The sequence below is a fragment of the Magallana gigas genome, chromosome 3, assembly GCF_963853765.1.
Source record: "Magallana gigas chromosome 3, xbMagGiga1.1, whole genome shotgun sequence".
NCBI lineage: Eukaryota > Metazoa > Mollusca > Bivalvia > Ostreida > Ostreidae > Magallana > Magallana gigas.
This window is the reverse complement of record NC_088855.1, coordinates 20,009,810-20,037,297: the sequence shown is the minus strand read 5'-3', so window position 1 is coordinate 20,037,297 and position 27,488 is coordinate 20,009,810. Positions and strand designations below refer to the sequence as shown.

At 34.6% G+C, this 27,488-nt stretch overlaps 2 protein-coding genes and 1 non-coding gene across 4 annotated transcripts; 1 reads left to right on the top strand and 2 right to left on the bottom strand.

The window, feature by feature from the left end:
• Positions 1 to 615: 615 nt before the first annotated feature.
• Positions 616 to 4,422, bottom strand: LOC105338616 (glycine cleavage system H protein). The gene is made up of 5 exons (XM_011443815.4): positions 4,263 to 4,422; positions 3,503 to 3,582; positions 2,894 to 2,957; positions 2,405 to 2,536; positions 616 to 1,904 (listed from the first exon to the last, which is right to left on the bottom strand). The coding sequence occupies exons 1-5, from the start codon at positions 4,387 to 4,389 to the stop codon at positions 1,816 to 1,818; spliced, it is 492 nt and encodes a 163-aa protein (XP_011442117.2). The 5' UTR covers positions 4,390 to 4,422; the 3' UTR covers positions 616 to 1,815.
• Positions 4,423 to 4,447: 25 nt separating this feature from the next.
• On the top strand, positions 4,448 to 27,488 carry LOC105338617 (rotatin). 2 transcript variants are annotated; one of them, XM_066078812.1, is made up of 45 exons: positions 4,448 to 4,606; positions 4,854 to 5,041; positions 5,224 to 5,413; positions 5,812 to 6,000; positions 6,931 to 7,015; positions 7,372 to 7,486; positions 7,595 to 7,739; positions 7,957 to 8,110; positions 8,378 to 8,654; positions 9,121 to 9,303; positions 9,519 to 9,731; positions 9,977 to 10,089; positions 10,389 to 10,515; positions 10,797 to 10,922; positions 11,298 to 11,414; positions 11,563 to 11,702; positions 11,975 to 12,143; positions 12,257 to 12,451; positions 12,784 to 12,904; positions 13,048 to 13,144; positions 13,320 to 13,373; positions 13,503 to 13,709; positions 13,903 to 14,124; positions 19,133 to 19,357; positions 19,551 to 19,622; positions 19,814 to 19,948; positions 20,143 to 20,218; positions 20,346 to 20,474; positions 20,634 to 20,753; positions 20,870 to 21,136; positions 21,444 to 21,627; positions 22,056 to 22,081; positions 22,171 to 22,246; positions 22,439 to 22,631; positions 22,870 to 23,093; positions 23,317 to 23,457; positions 23,721 to 23,885; positions 24,272 to 24,451; positions 24,682 to 24,857; positions 25,241 to 25,367; positions 25,497 to 25,708; positions 25,982 to 26,129; positions 26,657 to 26,779; positions 26,922 to 27,025; positions 27,164 to 27,488. In XM_066078812.1, the coding sequence occupies exons 1-45, from the start codon at positions 4,552 to 4,554 to the stop codon at positions 27,296 to 27,298; spliced, it is 6,720 nt and encodes a 2,239-aa protein (XP_065934884.1). In that variant the 5' UTR covers positions 4,448 to 4,551; the 3' UTR covers positions 27,299 to 27,488. The 2 variants fall into 2 exon arrangements, with proteins under 2 accessions (XP_065934884.1, XP_034337003.2); XM_034481112.2 differs by having other exon boundaries at positions 5,806 to 6,000.
• Trnat-ugu (transfer RNA threonine (anticodon UGU)) lies at positions 17,966 to 18,038 on the bottom strand. Its single transcript has one exon. It is a non-coding gene; the product is annotated as a tRNA-Thr (tRNA).

The following is a 27,488-nucleotide window of genomic DNA, read 5'->3' as shown; positions in this document are numbered from 1 at the left end:
TGGATTTGACCACGCCCAGACCGAAATTATCAGCTCATAATAATCAAAGAATGATTCCTTCTTCCTTATATAGTCCTTATTATATTTCAGAAAATACCGGTATGTAAAAGGAGTAATTTTTTGGAGGGGGGGGGGGACTAAATTGCAAATAGACATGTACAGCGCAATTGCAATTTTGACCATTTTTTGTGAACATTTATTGGTAGCAATTGATTTTTTTAATAATACTTGATACTTATTACTGGACATACTGTATAATTATACATGTAGAATGATGTTTTTTATCTGTTGCTGACAGGGATATCAATTTACTTGTCCGTTGTTATCATGAAAGAAATCACAATGAATTTTTTATGCAATACTGCTTTCTATATCATATACTAAGGTTTTATAATTTAACCATTTTGTAGGGATCATATTAGGCATGCAATTTCAAGGAAACATACAATTGTCATTTCTTACTTTAATAGTTGAATATTCGATTTCATGGATTCAATCAACAACAGAATCCACCGAAAATGGAGCTCAAGGAATTAAAATGAAGAAAAAAGAATGTGGTATAAGACGCTGTGCTTCATTTGTATCTTAATTTACAAGAACAGACATACATGTTCATTTATAAGAATCAAGTTTTATTTGGTATTTATAAATGTCACTCCACCTTTTATTGACCAATGCATAACATATGAAGGATTTACACCTGTATGAAATACATGTAGATACACTCTTAGCATCATAACAATAACACACATGTATAGGGATGTTACCATACATTTCCTAATTAGCACTATTTAAAATAAAGACTTAATTGTCTGTAAATTCAAAATAAACAGTATTACACACATATATTCCTTTACATTACATCAAATGCATGCTTCTTATTTCCTTACTCCTGAGAAAATGTCATACAGAAAAAAAAATGTATCAATAAATATTACAGTTTTTAAATATCAAGCAGAAACGTCTAAAAGCACTTGACTGGCCTGTTCATACTTTACTGACATAAGTTGATTAACTTCCATATATCATAAAAAGGAAAAGAGATTCATATACATTTGAACACATTCAAAGAAAATCTAAAATGAAATATTAAAAAGACACGCTTAACCAAGTAAATTTTTGTATGTAGAACTTGACCAAAAAACAATTAATGCCATATTCATGCACTACTGGTTGATACATAAGTTGGCATTTGATACATTATGGAGGACCTTGTCTCACACTTACTACCTGACTTTTTTTTACATCAATTAGTTCTGGCTCAAAATATGCTTTTATAATTGGTGTCCGACTATTCTCAAGAGTTGATACAGCAAAGTTATATGCAGATGCTGATAATTATGAAAACTGTAAAACATTTCAACTCGGAGCCATTTCTGAATTGTACTTTGATTAAATCCTTTCCATAATGTTTATGGTCACGTATACGCATGGAGACAAAACTATCAGTCATATGAGTTTAAAAATAATACATGTATATCATATGTACTTTAACGTGCTGTAAAATAAGTACTTCATACATACACAGAAACCCAATAAGGAAAAAAAATTCAACTCATGCACAGCTGAAAATCAGAACATTTAAATCAAGCAGAAAAAAATCTTATCATTGTAAAAATACAACAGGTGTGATTCTATCATAAATTGTCAAAAACCTTCACTAAATCAAAGTTGCTGATCAGATCAATACACAGTATACTTAAACTACACACACAAAAGAATATTAGTGTTGAGAACCACTCCACCAATTTCTGTCCATTAGGTACATGTATAAAAGAGAAGACCAATACTGCTGGTTAGAGCAGACATGGGGAGCTAATCCTTGATAAACTTGAGATAATCCTCCTCCTTCATCAGATGATCAAGCTCACTGGGCTCTCTAATGGTCATTTTATACAGCCACCCTGGAACGAAGATGTCATAATTTGCTTTTGTTCACCAAGTACATATATCATATTATTCAACTGATGTTAATAATGAATGTGAAAAAAAAATCAATGAACAATACGGATCAAAAGACTGGTGACTTAATCATCATACAATAATGAGGAAGACTTTTTTCTCCAAGAAAAAAGAAATCAAAGGATACTTTCTTTGATTTTTGTTTGATGATTTATGGGTGGGTGGTGGTTGTTTATTGTAAATGAAACAACCTTAATTAATGGTTCATTGATGTCTGGTTCTTAAATTCTTATGAATGAAAATCAACATGAGTATTTTTAAATTAATACTCCCATATCTTATGAAGTTCCTTAGGTATTATAAAGCATGAATATAATTGTTCAAAATATACTTATGATGGGCAATCAAGGAGGGCAATGGACAAACTGAGAGACTCAGGTGACCTTAAAAAAAAAAAAAAAAAAAAACGAAAAAAAATCCCCTAAACATTTCAACTCCTGACCTTTTTCATAGCAGGAATCATTGACGAGTTTGGGTGCATCTTCCAGAGCAGTGTTGGCTTCTGTGACCACCCCTGATATAGGGCTATACACCTCACTGGCTGCTTTCACACTCTCCAACACTCCAGCTTCCTCTACAAAAATCAATTTACTAGAGTAAAGATTCAGATCAGTAGAAAATTAAAGTGCCAATTCTCTCTCTGTATGCATATACCTGATATAGATGTACCGACATTTGATTATACCCGGGATTTCATTCTCAAGAATCATAAAAATGGCAAAACTTAGTGTACTTGTGTATTTGATTTTATGGGATTTCATTTACAAGAATACCGGTAATAGAAGCAGCAAAACTAGATGCATGTTTTCAGATTTACAGGATTTCATTGTCAAGATTTACAGAAACGGCAAAACTTGTCAGTTACAGATGGGAAAAAAGGCATGTAATCATAAACATGTGTTTGTCTTGGATTTTTTTTTTAGAAACTTACGACCAAGCTCCAGTTCTGTGTCTATTTCGGGCAGCTGTACATAAACCACTTCACCCAGCTGATCCTGTAAACATAACACAACAGGATGCATGTACATATAACTACATATTACAACCATAGAAAATGGTCAATCTAAATGAACCTTAATCATCAAAGTAGCTCAGGTATTAAACAAAGTCATGAAAAGTTGCATGTAGTGTTATTGTTGTTTGTATGATTTATCGAAAATAGCAGATCGGACAGATATTATACACAATTTTAGATGAAAATTTTGTATAATAAACAGCTAAGCATTATAATGAGTTGTAAGAAATATAAAGCTATCAAACTATTTAAAGTTTTGTTTATTGAAGCTTGAATCTGATTGGCTAAAATATTTATTAATAAGTTTCTTCACTCTAAGATGACCTCCTATTGGATGTTGCTATAGATACTGTATAGGGTATCGAAGACGAGTAGTTTTACAAGTCTTATCTTTTATAAAATTTAGATTGAGAAAATGGTACACCAGTAGAAAACACGTACATTCTATTTCACACAGAATAATCATCTAACTTACACTTTTATCACTTAGGAATGTCTTCATGTAATTTGTAGAAAAAAAAATACCTGTGCAAATTCTGAAATCCCAATTGTGCCAACTTCTCCATTAACTTCTACCCATTCATGCTTCTCTGTAAAGTACTTCACTGAAAAAATAAATACTGTGTCTAAAACATCTCACAATTAACGGAAAACACTAAAAAAAATAAATTACCCCCCCCCCAACAACCATTTTTAAAAAGTGTAGACCAAAAAGTGTATTAAAAACATATGTTTCGAATTTTCGATGTTCATCTGACAGGAAAGGACTAGCCAAATTCTGGGGGTATGAGAATTGGGGGCATATACCCAGATTATTGTAAGAAGTTTGTCATGTACACATAGTGCTACCTAGTCCGGTTCAGGCAAGTTCAGTCTGTATGGGTGTGTGGGTGTTTTTTTCTATAGAAAGATACTGGAGTTGTCAAAAAATCAATTTTATAGATGCATGGTGATGTCTGTAATTTTAATAATTCATTATTTCTTTTCACCTATGATAATATCAAACTTAGGTACATAGGTCTAGGGGCCTACATGTATGCAGAAATGTAACTTTTATGAAGTCATCGTTTCATTAATTATTTCAATCAATGCAATATGCAAATAAATCAATATCCTTGAAAAATTCGCATCAACTTCAGCTATGTGATATATTGGTCATAAATATCAGCACATATATTCACAGTTACTGTACTTGAACCGGAGGTCATTCACACTGTGTTATAGTGGATAATAATCCTTCAAGTTCATTGTTCATTTTCAACTGCACAAATAAAATGACACCTACCACCCAGAAGGCGTTGTGAGATACTGATATTTCTACATTGAATGTTGGTAACTTTGGCAATAGTATTGCATTTTTGCAGCTTATTCAACTGTCCAAATATACACCGTCCGATCACTGCTGTGGCCATTCTGAAAATAAAACACACATGCGCGATTCGGTCAGAGTTATGTTCCGTTGTTGAACTCTTCTGCCACTGGAGATAAAAATTCGGCGGATGTTTTGAAACAAGTTTGGACCTGGGGGATGATGAGAAAAATTTAATGCTTTGCATGCCACAGCTAAAACAAAGATGGCTTTGCAAACAAGACAAGACATAAATTTTCAGGGAATTTTCAAAAAATTAGGTGCGGAAAGTTTTTTATTTGTGACATTTGCAAATCTTTATTTGCAAAATTTACATGCAAGTTCTTGATGTTGATATTTAGTATAGTAATCAAATAATTCTCTGGGATGATCGTAGATATTACCATGTTATCCCCTTCAATTTTTTCTAAAACTGCATATTGTTATATAGAAAATTGAAATACAATGATTCCATGATTTGTTCATTTTAATCCATTTTTTTTATGTGGATATTCTCATTTTTATAAGGCCATAACTTGGAGGAAATTAGAGTAAGAAGTCTTGAAAATCTTCTCTCAAAGTTGGAGCATAATTTAGTATGTGACTCAGACCTTGTCAATGAGCGCCATCTCATGATTAGACTCATTGAGTGGTTTAATTTTCCGAATCCCTCAAAGCAAGGAGATGTTCTTCATCTTCTTTTGAGATTATCAAAGGTAAATAAAAACTGATTGTTTAAAAACACCATTATATATATATATATATATATATATATATATATATATATATATATATATATATATATATATATATATATATATATATTTATTAAATAAATTATAAGCCTGTTTAAAGTTGTTTGTTGTCGTAAAATATCTACTTTTGCATTTTTTTAAAGCATTCTTCTGCTGCTCAAATTCTCCAAGACATTGGAGCAATTGAATTTCTGAGTCAGTTACGATCAGATGTTCCAAAGTCTTTGCAACCCATAGTTGATCAAATCCTTGAAAACACTATGAGATTGCCAGAGGTGGCAGATGAAACCCTTAGTCCTACCTGTACTTATCAGAGGAGGGGGTTCGGCACAGGTATGTACATTTTAAAATTGTTTTAAAGGCACCTTAAAGTTTAGCCTGCAGTAAAACAATTTGGTTAGTCCATAAAAAACAAAAGTGCATGGGATATTTACAATGATATACTAGGTTTTTAATGTGAACAAGGTACTTTGAAATGATTTGAATTCATTGAGGCTTATTTTCATAAATTGTCCAAGTTTTGCAAAATTATCATCATTGATGAAAGAATTTTTGAGCATTGATCTTGTTGCACTGTCATTATTTGTGGAAAAATGGATCCACCATTAAATGTTTGAACTTTGATTTTTTTAGTGTCACAGATAAACGAAAATAAAGATTACAAACAAGTTTTATGAGTTACTTCAAGTTATTTTACAAGCAATACATGTAAATATGTTTTATAGTTTCAGAAGCAGGAGGAGCACTTACTGCTAGTGATGGGGCCTCTGAAGTCGCTCCGTCACTTACATCGGTCTCAACACTACCACCCCAGGAACTTATGGATCCTCCACACATAATCACAGGGAGGGAGAATTCTGATGGCTACTTCAAAGACAAAGTTTACCTACTGCAAGAACAACAAAGGGAGAACAATGATGGTAAAGCTTGAATGATAGTCCTTATTCAAGAAAAGATTCAAAAGCTTGCACTGTACTTTAAATAAATTTTTTTTTTATGTAAAAATGTTGAAAAATGTACCGGTAAACAAAAAAATTCTTATGTTTATTATTATACATTTCTATAGTGAATAATAACTACATTCTAGGGTTTTTTTTTTAGCTATCAGTTTTTATTGTTAACCGGGTTTTCCAACGGAAAAATCCGGTTATTAAAATGGTGAAAATGGCGGGCGGGTGGGCGGGCGGCTGCCAAAAGGGTACCTTCATTGTACGGATAACTCCTCCTACAGTTTTCAAGATAGGAAGTTGTTCTTTTGCAGATCAATTGTACATATATCAGAGGTGTGCATATTGCTAGGATTTTGATTTCTGATAATTTATCGAAAAAATACCAGCTTTTGAACTTAGTCATTTTTTGGCAAAATATTGCATATAGGGTACCCTCATTGTACGGATAACTCCTCCTACAGTTTTCAAGATAGGAAGTTGTTCTTTTGCAGATCAATTGTACATATATCAGAGGTGTGCATATTGCTAGGATTTTGATTTCTGATAATTTATCGAAAAAATACCAGCTTTTGAACTTAGTCATTTTTTGGCAAAATATTGCATATAGGGTACCCTCATTGTACGGATAACTCCTCCTACAGTTTTCAAGATAGGAAGTTGTTCTTTTGCAGATCAATTGTACATATATTAGAGGTGTGCATATTGCTAGGATTTTGATTTCTAATTATTTATGAAAAAAATACTAGCTTTCGAACTTAGTCATTTTTTGGCAAAATGTTGCATATAGGGTACTCCATTTCACTGGATACGGGTTGACATGGATTATGGATACAGTTCACATTAAAGAAAACCCGGTTTGCTGTCAGCATTGACAGCTTTTCACTTGTTTTGTACATGCAGGTGTGTCTAATACTTTCCTTGCAACCACCTTCCCTTGGTTAGCTTTGACTTCCACAGACAGACATGTTATTCAGTCAACAAACTCGTAAGTATTGTGGAATATTTTCTTACATACTGTATTTCAAAGAGGAAACAATATACTGTGACCAAGAGGTATAGTGTCTTTTCTCATTATTTCGCCTACAATATAGTGCATTTGCAAAAATCAGACATTTTCAATATTATACAATATTTTGTTAAAATATGTTCAAAGAAACGCATATCTCACAAGTGTGTGAAATAATGGGAAAAGGCTATACATGTACCTCTTTATCAGAAAAAAATTGTGAATTTTATATTCTACTTGTATGTAAGGAAGAAGATGTAGACCACTATGACTATTAATGATTATTTTAGAATTGTTCTTAAATTATATTATGTTGTCTAATAAACAATTTGCAGTTCCTTACAAAGTAGAGAGTCCCATCTTTTGGCTAGTTCCTGTGAATTTCTAAGTGATGTGGTATTTCAAGATTTTCCTGCAGAGATATTTTTACAAAGACCTAATATTGTTCGGGTAAGTGATACATCTGACAATCAAAAGAGTGAAATACAATACATGTGCATTTGATTATTAAAAAAAGATTAGCAACAGCAAATGGAGCTTAAGTTTTTTACATTACAGAATCTGCTAGGACTTCTGGGAGCAGTTCCAGATGTTAACACACACTTGACTATTCATGCAGCCAAAACCCTTGGTGACCTGACCTCTGCTTTGAGGTCAAGGTTAAGATATTATCAAGATCCATCGTTGTTCACGTCAAAGCAAGGTATGAATACTCTGACAGTAGCAAATAAAAACAATCCATTTTTCATGTAGATTGAACTGTATACATGTGTATTGTAAATTATTTTTGTTAAAAGCCTTTTTCTCAGAAAAGTTGTAACTGATACCAATGACTAATGTATAGTAAGATAAATTCTCTGAATATTTTACAACATGCGTGTTCTTTTAAATTCTGTTAGTTACCAGTGATATCATTAAAGATTTCAGTTCGCCTTCCTCTTCTCCTTTCTCCAACTCCCCGAGCATACTGTCTAACCAGTCGGGGAGGACTGACAGTCACAGTCCACTGGCAGGGTGGGGAGACACCCGCCCCCGGGGAGATGGGCGGGAAGTTGACTCCTCTTCGTCAGTCAGGTAAATCAAATTTTAAAAACAGTGAAGTCTAAATCATTTTTCTTATATTAATTCTATTCACCAATTAAACAAAAATAAGAGACATAATATTTTTTTTTTGCACTTACATGTGATTTTGGACATTTTTAAAAAGGAAAACATTTATAGGAAGTATAGCATAACAAATATTGTAATAAAGGATAACAACATTAAATACTGAAAATTGAACAAAATTGTCTGAATAAAAGAAGAGTTATTTTTGAAGTTTTGATTTTCTATATTTGATAGTTCTGCCAATTCCCGCAACTCCAGTGTCAGTATTGGACCTGATGTGACAAATCCAGAGGAGACAGACATTGACGACATGAGGTCCTTACAGAGCATGCAGATTACACTCCCCCAGTACTGCTCCCTGGTCCTGGAGAAGGCAGTCCCCCTCCTCAAGACAGGAGCTGAGGGCGTGGTCACACAGCTCATGTATCTCCTCAACCAGGTGCTTGAAATCCTCACCAGCATTGTTACCATGGAGATCTGGCAGGATGTGTCCTCCAGAGCAAGGGAAATTGTAAGAATCGGGAATATACTGTAAAAGCAGGAATACCGGTACTTGTTGGGGGTTGAATCTCATTTGTTGTCAACTGTTATCAACATAATTAAATCCCTTGTATTAATTTTTTATATAGTGATATGTGTACATGTATTTGGTAAACTTTGAAATGAGAGTAAATACCAAGGAAAAAATTTTATAACATGACTCAATTAATTTTTAATATCCCCATGATAATTTTTGCTTCTACAGTATTTACAGTTACTGTTTATGCTCTCTGAATATGCTGTATTCAATGCATATGCAGATAATGGCCACTTATTCATAGAAATAATAAAAGTTTTACCCCCAATACCGGTCATACTTAATTCTGTGCTTGCTCAGAGAAGACTATCTGTATTGTTAATTATTTTATTTTTAGAAACAAAGAATGATTCAAAGGTTTCATATCAGAATTGTATTTATATTTTTTTCGCTGTTTTAGGCTGAGAGATTATCAGCAACATTTGAGGCACTAGGTGATGTGATAAACTATCATCACCATGGGGAGGTAAGCCGCGGGAATCCAGAGAAGGACAAGGGCGACGTTATACAACACAGATTGGCGTTCATAGGAGTCACAGGATTCACCTCCAGACTGCTGAAGCAATTAGTTCCAGTACAGCAGGTAACAATATTTTTTATTTAAATCAAAATTATTCGACATGGAGGCCCAAATGATAAATTAACTGAACTGGTTTTCTTTTTCTTTTGAAAATCACAAATCTTTTCATAAGATGGAAAAAAGACAGCCCTAAGACACATATTTTTTAAATTGTATATTACATGTATGTCGTTGTTTAAGGAATAGGGATATATTATGATAGCTTTTTTTTCATGAAGGGGAGAAAACTCTTGCCTGCCACTCTGGTTAAGTCCATGGAGTTGGTGATCTTTGATGAAGCGCTGGCTTACAGTTACCCAGACATCCAGATCACAGTCCTGGCCTACATACAGAATCTGAGTCCAGACAAGTACACCCTGTTTGTGGACACGGCCAAAATATCTCAGTCTGTCCAGAAATCGTGTCAGTTCTTGATGCTTTGTCAAGAGGAGGTCAGTGTAAAAAACCTATCATTACTTAAGCTTTATAGATGTACATGTATCTAGGTTGAGAACATGTATTAAAATATACAAATTTCACTTTTAAGTTATTAGAAAATTTATAGAACATCTTGACATCCTAAGGAAAAACTGCATATACATGTAGATGGGTTAAAATATGAGGACACAAACTTTTTGTTCGTATGGAAAACTTACATGTTTTTAATAATTAACTTGGGTTTTTTTTTGTGTGACAGGCCTACAAAGGAAGCAGTGAGCTGATTGACATGGCAGAAGCTTCAATCCAGAGCCTGCCATACCATCTCCATCTTCCAATGGTGTCAGAATTTGTCAAACTCTCATCCTCCATGTATGTATCATAAAATCTCCCTTTTCTTTGTACAATTCTCTATATTGTCAACCTATTGCCTTGGATATGAATTATATTTTATGTTCAAAATTCTATAGAAGGAGAATCTTCTATAAAATCTTTAAGAAACAGATTTAAGAATGCGACATATTTATTGGGTTTCTACACAATGGACACCTTTGTCAGAACTATTCAGATTAATTCTTCTTTCTGTATGGAGTTTACTCATTTGTTGAGTGTTGTACTCATCATTCTGGTTTATGGTACTTTCATTTACTAAATCTTACGTTGTTTGTTAGCTGTGCCAGAACTTCCCAAGACAAGGCCCTTCAGAACAAGTGTGTGGAGGTCCTGCTGAAGTTTCTGTCTCATCCGTTGCCTGAGGTTAAAGAACAGACCTACAGCACCATCAAACAAGTTGTCAAGGTTAGTTTGCTGTGTCAAGATCTTTTGTCAATTCAGAATAAATGTACAACACTGGCGCACAATTTGTCAAGGATTTTAGAGGTGTTGGTTAAGAATTGCAATAAGTGTTTATACTGTGCACTGTTCATAGATCAATTTGATAAAAATCAAGAAGGCTTTGAAACATGTACACCAAAAGAATACTGCCCTTTTATCAATGTATACTTGTTTGTGGATACCATCATTGCACAAGCTTGTGTAGATTCATGGTGGATCATCCTTATAGTCTACCTCTTTTTCAGGGCTCCCTCAATGTGAACGAGGCAGCAGACCCCAGCTCTAGAGCCTGCTATCTGTCCCGCTTTCTGTTCAGTTCCGACATCATGTATGAAATCATTGTGTTTGGGTTGAATGACTCCAATCCCAAGGTGAGTGATTGGCGTTGCTCTTGTATAGTGCACATAATCCGTGGATAATACTGTAAACCAACTTTTATTTTTACATTTGGTTTGTGATAAACTTGTTTGCAGCAATTAACTTTTGCAATCAAGCTGTAGTTAATATTAATCAATCATAAGAGACATTGAAAGACTGGTTTGCAGCAAGAAATGATCGCGACAATGAGACTTTCATTTTCTGACATAACATTCTCCCAGAACATTAAAATCTGCTAATAGTATTGGTTAACAAGTGTAACTTTGTTATTGCCTTGTTACTCATTGTTAATAGATTCTGATTATTGTATTGTAATGTGCCTTTTATGTTGCCTAAATGAAACAAATAACAACTGTTGTGTAACATAGGTGAGCCAGACAGCCTCTGATGTCATCTGCCACATCCTGGACGGTCAGCTGTTGATGACAGAGGATCTATGGAAGGAGGTCCTCAATGCTTTGATGAGGTCACTTCCTGTTTTAGAGGTAGGCAGTCTGAGTCAGATCAGTTTGGAAGGAATGATTTGTAGCAATATGGTCTCAAGGCACAAATTAGCATATTTTTAAAATTTGATTTTAAATTATAAATTTTTGAATACAGCTATTACAGAAATGATATGATGAATTATTGCAGACATATGTTGATATGGGGACAAAGCTTGGATCCACCCTCCTGTCACTGACTGATCCTACAGAGGTCCAGGCGGAGGGAGGACTAGTGTACTTAGAGAAGCTGAGAGGCTGTCTCAGAATGATGTTTTCTACAGATGTCAGGTAAACCAAGGGACCACCTCAGAAAGAAAACATCGTACAATTGTTTACACAGAATCAAACTCTACATTTCTTTCTGGTAAAATTGTGTGATTAATTTAGCCAGTTAGATGGTATGCAAGTACAAAGATGTGAACAATGAAGGTGGTATGTATAATGGGAAGGGCAAAATATAAACATTTAACAACAATCAACACAGTAGCCTCTTTATAGAACAGATAAAAAGTTTTTTTATCCATTCATGATAAAATTAACATTTTAATTTTGCATTACAGAGCAAGAGCTGAGGCCTTGAAGCGGTTGGCTTGGTTTCTGTCCAATGAACAAGACAGCAATGAGAAGTTGCCGATATTTGCCTCCTTGGACGTCACAAACTTAACCAGTATTTTCATTGTGGACATGCAGAGGTCTCTAGATGAAGATTTAGGAAGATCTGTATTTCAGGTTAAAGTTTTGATGTTTATATTCTAATAAATTGTACAAAAATAGCTAAAATAAATGTGATATTTCATTGAGACTCAAAGTACTTGTTTGATAATTCTTTTTTATTCTTGTAGATTGATGGAATGAGAAAGGTATATGAAATCTTTAGCTCCTCATCCGTGGACCCCTCAGTGAAGAAGTCGGCAGTGGACCAGCTGGCAATCATCTTACAGGATCACAATCTACACGCCCCGTTCAAAGCGGAAGGAGGGGTGGAAACTGTCCTCAAACACCTGAAGCTGGGTCTGGTCAGAAACGACGATGCTCAGGTAAAAAAATAGTGTGTGCTCTCTAATCAGTTGTCAAAAGAACAGGAAAAACAGATGTTCTCTGATGTACTCCAGTGCTTGACAACAGCATGTTTTGTTTTACCAATGTAGCAAATAATTATTTGTTTACATTAAAATTGAGAATTTGAATTTTTGTTACCGTAGTTATGTTAAAAAGGAACTGGGAAAACAGAACCTGAAACTGTTCAGGCTGGGCATATGATACAGAGATTCTGTCATCTTTAACTCTTCTACACTTCACATCTGTTTCATAATCTTCTAGCATACACAGGTTTACCAGTAATAACCCAAAACAACTGTTTTGCTTATAGAGTGAATACATACACTACCTCCCTGCGTGTGCAGCAATCCTGAGAGCCCTAGTTCACTTTGATTACAAACTGAGACACAGACTCGCTCGAGATCAGGAAGTTTATCTCGTACTACTCAGAGGTAATATTTCATATACCTTTACATTACTCCTGTGCATCCTTTGAGATTTGGTAATCTACTTGTAGTTACTTGAGAACTTCATTTCATTGATTAACTTGAATTCCTAAATGTCTTTGTCAAGTTGATTTTGTTTCCGATTTCAGTTGCTTTCCTGCACCAGAGAGATGAGAGAACATGCTATGAAGTTGCTCATATTCTGATATTATTGCTATTTGATGAAGTGGCCAAGTTTGATCTTGGGTAAGAAGAGAAATAAAATTCAATTACCGGTAGATTGATGATAACTGGTAAATTTATTATGTAGATAGTAGATATATTGTAATATATTTAGATAATGAATAAATGTTTGTTAACATTTTTTTTTAATCATGAAAGTTTTGAATATATAGTAATTTAAAAAAATGTTATTTTTCAGTGGAGGAACAGTTCCTGTTGTTCATTTCTCCATACCCAGTGTACTGAGGAAAAGGTAGGTACATGTATATTAAATAGCAGTGAAACATGCTAAAGATTCTTTTAAGGCAAAGCAAGCTGTTACGGCAAGTTTCCATTTTGCCTGTATGATATACTGCTGATGATTTACATGAATATATTCCAGGTGCCGCCTCCCATTCCGCCCAGCTTGTCACCATGACAACAGTCCCCACACGGTGGAACTACCCCCAGATCCCGACCCTGTACAGACAGACAGACCGCTGGAAATGCTACGAATCTCTTGGAATGTGGCCTGGCATGGAGGGATGGAAAAACTGTTGAAACATTTAGCTCAGAGCAAAAATAGCAGTCAAAAAGACAAGATGACAGAGTAAGTTTAGTTTTGAAGAATAGCAAGAGTTCTGGCACTTTAAACAACTGCAGAATTATGAGATGGAATAATTTAATTTTCAAATTCATATATTTAACTACTTTTAGATTATTCAAAATTGTCAAAATAGTCCTCTAGAATGTGATCTTACTTTCAGCTTTTTTAATTTACATTTTACTTGTTTATCTTTCAGATTTTCTCCAAGATTGCAGCTGAGCTTTATAGAGAGGAAAATCGTACAGTGCAGTCATATAGCTGAGGGGATAAAACAGACCTTGTACAGTGTTTCTAATGCCACATCCCACATTGCAGTGAGTGCGGCACTCGGTCAGCTACTCAGTTACCTTGTCAACTCTTATGGTTATGCAGGGTCAGAGGTCATGTTCGGTCAAGAGTGGCTGTCCAGCATTGGCAGGTAAGGGTTGAACTCAGAAAAAATGAACCTTTTAGAAATTTTCTTACAAATCTATTATAGTCAGGTAAATTTTCTTCTCATGGTCATTTTTTTATCATGGCTATGCCAATACATGATCAATTAAACAGCATCTAGGAATAGAGTATCATAGGCCTGATATATGTTAGGTATGACCAATATAATCAAAACTATAACAGAAGTATAATGTGTTCTATTTTATACTCTTGCAGTTGATATAAAATGTTGCAATTAAGGGATCAAGTACTTTTGTAAAATAGGGAATCGAAGTAGTTAATGCAAGATAAATTATTTTGTCTTCCATTCCATGTGGGGGACTAATGTTCGTGGCTTTTGTAGATAACCTTTGCCTACGATTTACATCTCCACGAACATATATTCAAGCATTTATATACAATGTACATGTAATATTAATTAAAATTATCAAAAACTTGCTACCAACAAAGTAAATCCCCATGAACCAGGATAATGTTGGCTATCTACGAACATTGACCCCCCACGAATAAAAATGATTCCACATTAGTTTCACTAATTGTACAAGTCACATTGAAGGAACTTATGTAGTCTAAGTAGAATGATAGCTTGTACATCACAAATTAATATGACCTTTGTCAGTTTGTCGCTATATATTCAATACCCATCTATTTTCGCATAGTATACAAAGGATTTAACTAGCGTAAGCATACTATGCCGAAATAGAGCATGGCAAATGCTTTCAACAAAAACTTTCAAGCGCGACAGCAGGTTTTGAACTCACGGCACTAAAATCATCCCAGCTTCCTCGTTACCGCTGCGCTATATTAGCCGATAATGTATTGGACGGTATTTATATATATAAAATGTAGATATATACGACTGACATCAAGCAATTAAATTTATTAATCTTTCCAAAAACACTTCATTATTGACGGTAGTTTTAAAGTTTCTGATAAACTTTTAAACAAATTGATTGAACATTTTTCAAAGAAATTCTACATGAGGATTACAAAAACGCTTTTTTAAATGACGCTTGATAAAGAATGTACAAAAAAAAATTCATTGAGATTTTGTCTGCTAAACATTTGGAGTTTTCTGGGTAAGGTCAAACGTCTCTCATTTCTTGAAAAGAACATAAACCTTTGTTGAATTTTTATTGTACAACAACTTGTTGATTAAACAGGTCGGGTACACTACCTTATATGGATAGCATTATTTAACACGTGACAGTATTTTCGTCAAACAGATTCTCCAATCCAGTGAATGAGTTGCAATGCATGACGGTCTACAACGTGTTTACGATTCAACAGACGCACATGGTTTTTGTCTGTTTTATTCACAATATTTAATTGCTTGCCGGAATGTTTGTACATCTTGATTTTTACTTTAGAAGGTAAAAAAGGAAAGATTACGTACCATTAACTTTGTTCCATGCTCACATTGAAAAATACTGTTGTTTTAGGTGATCAATTGTTGCTTCAAAAATGATCAGTATCAAACGACTGACAAACATACGCATACAAGTACAAACAGGTTTTGATATGAAAAAACTGCACAGTTGTGTATTGGTGACTTTATCATTGTGCACTAGAAATAAATACAGGTAACTGTACATTTTTAACATACGTGAATAGCCACGGTAGTAGAAATGCACAAATATACAAACGCAGAAGCGCAAGCTGTGCAGCATTTAGTATTAAGCATTCTGATGAATGTCCCTGAAGAAAATATCAACGCGCATTCTAATAATGTTGTCTTAAATATGGGATATCACGTGAAAAAACGGTACTCGCTGCCTCTAATTCTATAGGACGTACCTCTCTTTTGAACATTGAAAATGGGGTATTTAAATAGGTTAATATAAGTCCTCATATGCAATATTTTATAAATGTGAGCATAGAAATTAAAGTTCAGACATAATTGTCCATATTAATTTCATAAATTCTGAAAAATCATTCAAAATGAGTTTCCAAAGGACAATTCAAAATTGTATATATTTTCAATACGCTTTGTATACACTGAAACTTGTAGTAGCCCACAATGCCTTGCAACTCATTCACCTGATTGGTTTGTCGATAAATGTAAACAGATGGCTAATTTAGTATGCAAATTTATGCCGACGTCACAAAATATAGTGGTCTCGACCTGTTAAATAAACAATTAAATCAATTGATTTATATGAAAAAAACAACAACAAACACTTGCTTTTCCAGTGATGATTTTGAGGGACTAGTCAAAACTCAAATGTCACAGCTACTTATAGCAAAGCACGTCAGTATATTCAACAGTCGGCATAATAACTATAACAATAGTGTTGTGTTGTGCATGTACTATGCCTAAATAGTAGTCAGTGTTTGATACATAGTGCACTCGCTTCCGGCTCATGCACTATGTATCAAACCCTGACTACTATTTAGGCATAGTGCATGCACCACACAACACTATTAAATAAATGGTCTCAAATACAAGTAATATCTCAAATGAAGTACTGAGTAAAGGTTTCATATTTGAAATATGCTGGCTGATGTTTATATAAAAGTGCTTGGGTAAGCCAAAATATTTTTAGAGAAAAATATTATTGGTATTTATTTAGAAAAATTTGAGGAAAAATTTTAATTTAAGGTGGTATGGGACATCTGTCGATATTAATGTGGATTAAAGTACTATATAATTGAAAAATTTTCAGCGGGTTAGAATTTTCAAATTTTACAATATTTAACCAAAAATAGCTTTTAAAAATATTTGAAAAGGTAAAAATTGTAAAACCCCCTGCGGGATTCGAACTCATGACTTACAGGTTTGTAGTAAACCCTCTAACCCACTGCGCTACGGAGTTAGGTGACTATATTTAGAAAGAAACTACTTAATATATTATTACACTTTATTTTATTGTTTATTTCGATAAACAATACGTCACAACATGGAAGTGTCCCATACCACCTTAACATGATGAAACTACAAAAGTACGATTTGGTGTCCATGCTGCAATCATGAAATATGAGATAATATTTATTTTTTTTGTGATTATGACAAAATCACAAAAAGCAAATCAGTAGCTTCTAGTACATGTAACATAAGCAGTTTTTAAAATAAGTGCATTTTAAGAAGTGTATAGTACTGGTTTATTTATGCTAGGAAAATCACAATACTGAAAAACAAACAGGCATGTCTTATCGATAATATTACTGACTATTTAGTGATAGTCAGGTACTTATTGCTGCAGTTTATGACTTAATAAGAAAATTGAGAAATGATAGATTTTAAGTTGATTTAGAGTACAGATGTAAGCTGTGCAAGACAAATTTTGTAAACCCAAAAAACAAGAAAATGAGTTTTAAAAAAGAAATTTTTCTATTAAAAGCAAGTTTATGAAAAGCTGAATACAAACAGGAATTTTAATGAAGTAAATATAGATTTTCACCAAAGGTGTTATATAAAAAGTTATTTGATATATCAGTAAATTTTCCTTCTGATAAACTGAAATTTTTTTGTGTTTTTTTTTTTTTTTTTGCTTTTTTTTTTTAATTTTTATCTTTTCATTTATCTTTTTTTTGGTCTTTTTTGTCTTTTTTTTTTTTGGGGGGGGGGGGGGGGTTACATTGATGTTAAACAAACTGGTACATGTTTTGAAAGGAATTCAACTAAGATTTCTGAAAAAACTTGTGTACCCAGTACCTTTTTATTGTAGGTGGGCAACATAACAAAATGTCACAAAGAATACCGGGGTATTTTATATCATTAAAAAGCAATTTCTTGACAAATTAAATTCTTGGTTATAATTAGAAGGGTAAAGCTAGTGTTTAATGTTGATTGAAAAAAAAAATAGAAAATATAATTTTCCCCAGACAGCCCCCAGGGAGGATCGAACTCCCGACCCCTGGTTTACAAGACCAGTGCTCTAACCACTGAGCTATGGAGGCGATGAATGGGAGAGCAAAATATTTGGTTATAAAACTTACATAAGTTGACTTTTTATTTTCTTCTAATTATCAATAAAATTCAGTACATTGTTCAAATATTTTCCTATGCCATTCACATTCTCAAAAAAGTTTTACCACAATTATATTTTTCCTCATATATTACGGGGTGTTTACACGTTGCCAAGGTCAATGTTACGGGAGACAACTCTTACAGAATATAATCGCGATGTGGAAGTTAATAAGTGGTCCTATAAATTATGTTTTTTAAATTACATTTATTTCCTTAGATATTCACTTGTTAAATCTGATGTAAATAAATATAATAAACAGTACTGAAAACTCCTGATTTTTTTTCTTACTTGAATATATTATAAGATATAAATGCAAACTTTAATAAAAAATATAAATTTTGATAGCTAGCTAACGTTAGGGTCTACCCCCCCCCCCCCATCCCTAAAAAAAAGTAAAAAAAAAAAAGAAAGAGGAAAAAGTGGTTATTTGAAAGTACAGAATTTTAGAACTATTGCTAGTCTTACTGAAATGGAAAGAATGTTTACCCAAAAATTTATTTTAACCAAAAAAGGGGGAAAATATGATACAACTTTGTTCAATGCATGATTTGAAAAAAAATTGATTATATTATTATTTACTTAAAGGATTTCAAAAAAGCAGAAATTGTTTAAAATGAAGATACTGTTATTTGCTTTATAATTAGCAGTCAGTGAATGAATGGTGTACATGTGTATGCATGTCCCTGAATCAATATGTAAAGATTTCAAATTGAAGAAATATGTCAATGAATAGAACATATTATAGTACTTCATATTTGCTGGCCAAAATTGACAATTTGTTTTTACTGATATTGAAGTTCATGACTAACTCAATGACTGTCAAATACACAACCTGGGTAAATACAATCTCATTTTTCAATACATGTATATGATTTTGGACTTTGCCAAATTAAGATGCTTAGTATTACTTTCGACCCAGAGTGGTTAAAAAAATTCTTACTATATTCTCAACTGTAGTACATATATGCCAAGGATTTTCAGTAAATTTGAATATCAAAGATTTCCAATTTTTTTCTATAAAAGGTTTCTGAAAGTACACCCATCAATGCCTGATGATGAATCACTCCTTCAAGAGGTCCTTCGATTCATCAGTATGGCCCTGAGGCTGTCAGGTGAGGTGACAGAGGGCACCTTGCAGGCTCTGGGAGAGGTCCTATACCAGCCATCGGGACCTCTGATTGGCCTGTCTCATAGGACCTCAGTTAGGGGGGAAACCCGGGACGTCCCTGAAAATGTCAACATCAAGAGGTGAGATATTGTATTGAATAGAAGATTTCTTCAGGGTATGTACCTTGTTTTAAGGATGATATGTCGATACAGTTTCAATTTTTTGAAAATGTTCCTGATTTTTATGTTAACATTTTGCAGAGAAATTCTAGATATAGCAGTGTTTTGAAATTGGTAATGTATGGTAATTGTGTGTGTTTACCATTTTTTGTAGAACTTTGGACAAAGAACTGCTTTCTTTTATCTCCACCTACAACTGTAAACTTCCCTATGTCCTCTGTAGAAGGTAAAGTGTCTGTAAACTATTGATTTCTGTAGAAAAAAATGAATAAATTACTGTTAATAACGAACATCACCATGTATTTGTAAACTCAAATTTCTTATGAATTTTTTTAATTCCGGTGCAGTAAATTAGATTAATGATGATAACAATACTGTTCTGAAGCTTTTACAATTATGTCAATTTGTTTTTCACAGACTTAAGTTCCAACAGCTGCGTGGGGACCTCTGTCACCAGCTGTTACAGCGCCTCAACGTGACTGATGCACCTCACTTCTACAACCTGGCCTCATTGGAGGGAACACTGCAGTGTCTTATGCATGTCACTGCCAGGTACTGATCCTTGATCATTCTAGTCTATCTGCCATCAAAATCTTGCAGAGAATTTTTGTAATCTTGTGTTGGTAGAAGGTTTCCTGTAGATCACTATTCTAGTCCATCTGCTATCAGAATGTAAAAGGAAATTTTTTAATCATGTGTTGGTAGAAGGTCTTTGTATTTTAATGGTGTTTGAATTGATATTTCAGACCTGGTTGGAGCTCTGAGAGTACAGAACTTGGGGGAGAGGCACTGTGTAGTCAGCTTCTGGCCTGTCTCCTCGAGGTAAACAACACTCATTTATGATTGGTCCTTATTTCAAAGATTTTGTTCCTTCCTTCCAGCCTGAATATCATGTTAATGTACATTTGTATGTGCTCGTAATTATTAATGTTGAATCTGGTTTGAACAGGTTGTGTCTGCCTTTCATATTGGCCGAGGAGGGACCTCAATGTCATACATGGGAAAAGGTGTCACTAAGGCAGCCACCATGTGTCTGAGGCATTTAGCGTATGAAATGTCAACTACTGCAGAAAATAAGGTCTGTCTTAAAACTGGTTTAAATTTAAATTAAAAAGTGAAGTTTCTCTGAAGAAAAAAAATATGTGTGAAGGGATATACATGAACAAATCTCAACTCACAGTATAAAGAGAATAGCATTAATGATGTTTTAATGGGTTTTTTTCAAAATATTTAACAGAAATGGGCCGAGCAGTGGATATATGTACAGCAGAGGGCTGACGGACAGAACAGTGCTGAAGTGGAGGAACACCAGGGCCTGGACTGGTTATTAACTTTGTGGTCCTACCGGGATCCTGAGGTATTCAAAGTCTCTATCTGCATGTCTTCATACATGTATTTGAAGAAGAGAAAAATCACCAAAGAAAATTGTTAATGGATTTTCAGTGCGATTTTCATATTTCTCTGTTTTTTAAGGTGAGAGTAGCTGGACTTGGTATTGGAGTGGCCTTGACCTTAACAGAGAGTGGACGGACAGTGCTGACCTCTCACTGTGTCCACATTCCAGGCGGAGTCTGGGGAGTGGCTTTTAGTATTCTTCTCGACCAATCAGAATGCAGTATGGTCAGACAGCAGGCGGCTTTACTGTTGGTAAACATGACATCGCAACCGATGCCCTGCGGCAGTTTCGAGATGGAGGAGAATGTGTGGCAGGGACCGGTGGTAGCTGATACTGAGTCCAAGGTCAGTGTGGCCCCACCCCTCAACTTACATGAAAAGATGATTCATTCTGTTCGTTATAAGAAGTATTAAGTCAGATAAATATAGGAAGATTTCATCATATTGTTGACAAATTCTAGATGTATGAATACCTACCATAGCTTAAAAGAATTAATCTTATGAAATTTTTTAAATCAGATTTTTAATTGTGAGATTGAACATCTACATGTGTACCATCATGAAATCTACATTATGGATAATACAATTTATCTTTTTTAAAGTTATTATATTTTCCGTGTATTTTATATATACATGTATTCGAAATTTGCAGGTGTCTCTGGTCGGATTAACTGCCCTCATGGCCTTGCTACACCACAGCCATTTCTACCAGGAAATGCTTGTCGTGTTCACCAACTTCCATGCTCAGCCGACCATTCAGCAAATCTCTGCCACCGAATTGATGATTTCCCCTCATCTGTCGTCTGCTAGCTCAGAATCCACTATGTCTACTTCAGGTAAACCTAACTATGTGAAGATGAGAGATTGAAAACTTAAGTTCATTAAAAGAATATATGATGGATTAATGTGTTGGACAATATATGGTCAATGTGAGCTTAAAAGTTCATAAGTAAGAATGTGACAGTGATCTATTCTTGTCAATTTAAGAAAACCGTATGTCAACTAAATTATGCTGTATTTTTCCAAACCATGTAAATTTTGTACTATACTGGCGTGCGAACAGTTCTCGCCGAGTACCATTTCTCGCCAGTACATTGTGACGTCATTTTTCGTATATAATTTTATGAGTTGATAAAATGACGTCACAATGTACTGGCGAGAAATGGTACTCGACGAGAACTGGTCGCACGCCAGTATACATGTATCTACAAAATAAGAACAATTCACATTCTTTCCTCTCATATTTATATTTGGTATATTTCAGCTGATTTGACATCTGTGAGTCAGCAGGTAAGTTTTTTTTATTGTTTTGATTTTTCGAATACATGTAATGTACATTAATATACCAGAGAAGTTAATTCTCAAAATTACTTTTAAAGGGTCAGCCAGTGTGGAGTAGAGGTGGTGGAGATTCAAGAGGAAAAATAAAAGGTGGCATCAGAAATGTCCAAACAGGTGTGTGTTGCTAGTAAGAATGAGATTTGGGAGGAAAAAACATTTTTCTTGTTGTTCTTACATTTTTACTATGTAATGTGGGTAGAAGAAAGCTACTGTGAATTTTGAGAGACAATCTGTTTGTGTTCTATAAAGTTTCCCTCATACCTGTTACACCTTTAATACATATGTAATGTGTTTGTGTATTTGCAGGAGTGGTACAGCAGGTAGCGGACAGCTCTGGGAGCACACTGATGGCGGGGGAGGGAGGAAGTGACATCATCAGTGTAGCCACGCCCTCATTTGTGGCTTCCATATCACAACTATTACGCAATCTGGTGGTCCTAGCACCTGCAGACACATTCACTTGTTTGAAGCGGGACTCTTTTGTGCAGATCCTTATGAAGTAAGAATACGATTTATTGTTCAGTGTTCTTGTGCTGACAAATTATTCTTTAGACTAAATATCTTTGCAAGATAAAATAAATTTTCCAAATGAAGATGCTTGAAAATAGGTACACACAAATCGATGAAATATGCATGTAGAGAGGATCGAGTGTGATCATTTAATCTAACTGAAAACTTAATTGTACTTTACCTTACCAATTACTAGTTATTAATAACTCCTTGATCGACTTTGATAGCATGGTGGACACTAACCTACTGGAGGCCTATATGCTGGAGATGGAGGGACACGTGAGCTACGACCAGTACGAGATTGTCTTTGGTGACCTCCTGGAGATGTATGCGTCAGTTATGTCACTGCTGACGGCCTGCGTCGTGTATGACACGCCCACCAGACAGGACATCCTCGCTAACAAGGACTTCATCATGTCTGCCCTGGCTCTGATGACCATCAGATTCCAAGGTATGCATTTACTGTCATGATGGATCTTCTTAATTTTTGAGTAACAGAATTTGTTTCTACATTTATCATGTGACTAAGGATAATAACCTAAGGTCATCTATAAACTCAAATCTTTTTTCTTTTTTTTCAAGAAAATCAATTTCAATATATGGATTGAAAGTAATAGCTTGTGAATAACTATAAATTACAGTGACTAAAAGTTTAATAATAAATTTATATACAGGTTCCTCTGATGTGGAGTCCAAGCTACAGGAACTGTGGGGAACCATTCTGTTTTTCTTTGTCACAAACCTACAACTTCAAGGGGCATCAACTCTAGCAGTGGTGACAGAGTGCTTGCCCAAGATATGGACCTCTTTCTCAGGTGAGTGTGTGAAGTTTTATAATGGTGGTTTCTATCACTATTTGGCAATGTTATCCAAGTACACATTTGCAAATTTAATATCATAGCAGTTATATTTATGCATTTGTAGTGTAAGATATTAGTTCTTGTGTGGAGTAATTCTACTACTTTCCTGTTGTCTTTGAATGGAAAGTACTGGTACTTATAGTTTGGGATTTTTTTTTGAAGGGGGGTGTTTTCTGGTAGTGAGTAGATGTAATTAATATTAAAAATTTATGCTGCAGACAACCTGTGTAACATCTTGACAAGGAGGCTGGACTACGGCCATGACCTGTTTTCTAAGTGTCTACAATTCCTGTCTGCACTGTTCAGTGAAGAAGGAAAACTTCAGGGGAGACAACTAGATCTCTCCAACAGCACCATCACAGATCTCCTGGACTCCGACTTTGGTAATGGTCAACATCCTCAACAGATTTTTTTTAAAGTCATTCAAAGCAAGGACCTTGTGCATGTGCTATGATGTAGATGTATATTTACATGACTTACAAATTTTCTTGTTGAAATGATATTTATAAATGATATTTATAGTCTACAATACCATAGATTCCTAATGAATGCAAGGAATTAATATCTGCATCAAATTGCGAGAAGCACACTTCGCTGCTTTTATTTTTTCGACAGATGTGAACTATACGAAACTAAGATCAATGTATCCTGTTTGCGATAATACATTCTTGTGATTTCTTGCAAAATGTAGGAATTACAGAAAATGTCGTGTAAAATAAGGAATCAACAGTAATTCTTTGTATTATAATAAATCTTTCATATGCTATAGGTAAAGAGGATAAAGATGAGACAAGCGCTGGTTGTCACCTGTGTAAGGCCCTGGTGCCAGTATATGAGCAGGCGGTGATACGGTCCACCGATCACAAGAACACGGACAGACTCCATGCAGCAGCCGCTCTACGGAACCTCCTGGCAGTCAGCCAAAAGGCCAAAGGCACTGCTCTACAGAGTAAGATTTTGAGACATATTTGTTTGACTTTATCAATTTGTGTACCAAAAATCATGATCAGAAATGATGCAATTAAATAGACATTCAGTATTTCAAATAGGAGTTCTACAAAATGTGAAATTTTGAAATTGCGCATTTAGTATTTTTTTGATCAAGAGGTTTAACAAAATATAAATCTTGTTTTGTAATGGAATTTGAATCAGGCTTATGCTCTTTTCCTCCCTTCACAGTGGGCTTTGTAGAAACTACAATAGAAAATACCAAACAATTGCATTCCAAGATAAATATGGAAGCCCTACAGCTGGGTAAAACTGCAGCAAAGAAGAAGGAAGACGCTCTGGTGCCAGATCTCATCATCACCCTGGATGTACTGAGGAACCTCCTCTTTATGAACGAAGATGCAAAGGTAATGTTTAATATATGCTTTTAAAAAACTATATTTATTGTTGTAGGAAAGCCCATAAGATTAAAAAGTATGAACTGGTATGTGAATGTTAAGAAAATTTGATGTACATGTACAAGTAATACATTGTCACATGAAGTTTAATGTGGATGTGAATAGAAAAGTTTTGAAGAAAATGGTTTTAAAAATAACAATCGCTGAACATTATAGTTTTATTATATTACTTAGGATGAAATGATGATTTGCTGTCATTGTTGAAATGCACATATTTTCCTTGTATTTTACTCATTTTGAAGTTAAAGATGAAACTCTCCACAAGTAGAACTAAATCTAACTTGCTAAATATCCAATCTTCATGTAAAAATGAATGATGTAATTTATTGTAGATGGCATGCTACCATTCTGGACTGCCAACTGTCATCCACAAGATATGGCCGTGGTGTCAAATGGAACCTCAGTTAATGCTCTCAACTGTCTCATTGTTGTCCACTTATGCAGCCAAATGTTTGACAGGTAAACACAACACAATAGTCTTTGTGAATGTTTGACAGGAACCATGATTTTGGGTAATGAAAGAAAAGAAGTAAGGAAAATGTTTAAGAAAAAGCATGCAGCTTTCATATTCATACATATTTTTTTCAGCCACCAGTTCTTTGGCTTACACCTCACCTTCTTCAACATCCACCACACAAAATGCTAGATCCTCGTCCCAGCAGTTGGGGGCCAACTCCTTGGTCCACTGCTTGCTGAAGCTGGCCGGCAGAGACAACATCAAGGAGCCACTACTGAAAGCTCTGTATGGACTGTTGGCTACCCTGGCACTGTCCTCAGAGTGCAGAAATATCATGTTTAAAGTAAGTCAGCTCTTGCAATTTGTTTTGTTATCCTTTACCAAGTATTTAATTTTAGGTACAGTACAAAGGTACTAGGAAATGGAGTTTCCCAGTACAACCAGACTAGCAATAAAATGTTTTGAAATGAAAATACATTATTTTGGTTATGGGACTTAAAGATTAATGAATTTTAAAGTTTTTATTCTGATAAATTCTAAATGTGATTTTTTTTATTGATATACATGTATTAAATATGATTCACATGCTAATTTGTTATTTATTTCTTTTCTAAAGAGTAATTTCTTTAGAGAGTTTTTGGAGTTGAATCCCAGAAAGACAAAGAAGAGTAAACAGGTGAAGAAGATGGAGGTGTACTGGCTGGAGCTGATGCTTAACCTGTCCTTCTCCACGGAGGGCCAGCAGATGATCCTCAAAACAGGAGGTAACCACAATAAACACTGCCCAGTCTAATCCGATCCTCATTGTTAGGCTATACAATCTGGACTGCATTTGGATTTACATGTTAATGGAAAGAAACACCCAAAACAGTTATCTGCAAATGCGACATAGAATTTGGTCTGTATTTTAAATATGCTTGACTGTTTGATAGAAATGAATTTTGAGAGAGAGAGAGAGAGAGAGAGAGAGAGAGAGAGAGAGATGGGAAGGAGATTTTTTTCCTTCCGCTCGTGCTGAGTCCAAGAACAAACAAATCTAACTCGAATACTTTTTATCTTGATAATTACGTAAAATATAATTATGTAGTCTATACACAAACAAGAAAATACGGACTTTGAATTATAAGATGGCGTAATGATGTAACGCACCTGAAAATTTCAATGACTGAGAGAGAGAGAGAGAGAGAGAGAGAGAGAGAGAGAGAGAGATTTTGTGAGTAATGTTGATTAAATGTTCCAGACTCTTTAGATGAGCATGATCGCTGTGAATGTGCTTGATTTAATGTTTCAGACTCTGTGGACCTGTTGCTGGACTTTGTGGACTGTGGGAGTGGACCCGGCCTGGAGTACTCTGTACTGATCATCAGGAACATGTGCTGTCACTGCAGCAGTAAACCAAAGCTCCTAGCCAATGGTAATTATTGTAACATAAATGAACGTAACCAATGGTAAATCAGTGAGACAAAACGAACAAAAATTGAAAGTCTTCAGAAAAATTTATGAAAGAGAAAAAAAAATTGTGTTTTAGGGTAAATTTAGGTTTGTTTGCATTGTAGACAAACTACTTCCTCTTCTGCTGTCATGTCTGATCAAGGATTCTGGGAAGGTCCAGACAATTGCGGCATCAGCACTCCTGGGGCTAGTCTTTAACAACCAAAAGGTAAATCCACCGAGAATGTTATTTAATAGTGGTACTAATTGATATAGATGGACAATTGAAGTTTTTGCAAAGCAAGTGTCTTTTACAAATATAATATGAAAGTTACACGGTACAATAATGCTTCCTTTGAAATTTCAGGCCAAAGTTATGATGAAGAACGCCAACTTGCTGCCAAAACTGCAAGAAATCTTGTCCAACCTGAACAATCTCCAATCAACACCAGAAAAATGTGTGCAAGATTTGACATCTGTGTTAATAACGGTGTCAGAATGAATAGATTATTGATAAATATATTGTTATTAGATCTTAGTGCTGAACATGGAGGACTTATAAACAGGGAAATTTTTTGTAGTTCAAAGCTTAGCTAGTGAACACACTTTCAGATCTAAAGATTGACTGTGATAAATATTTTATTTATGTGTAGATATGTTTGTATGTAATAAAAACTATATTGACATGAATT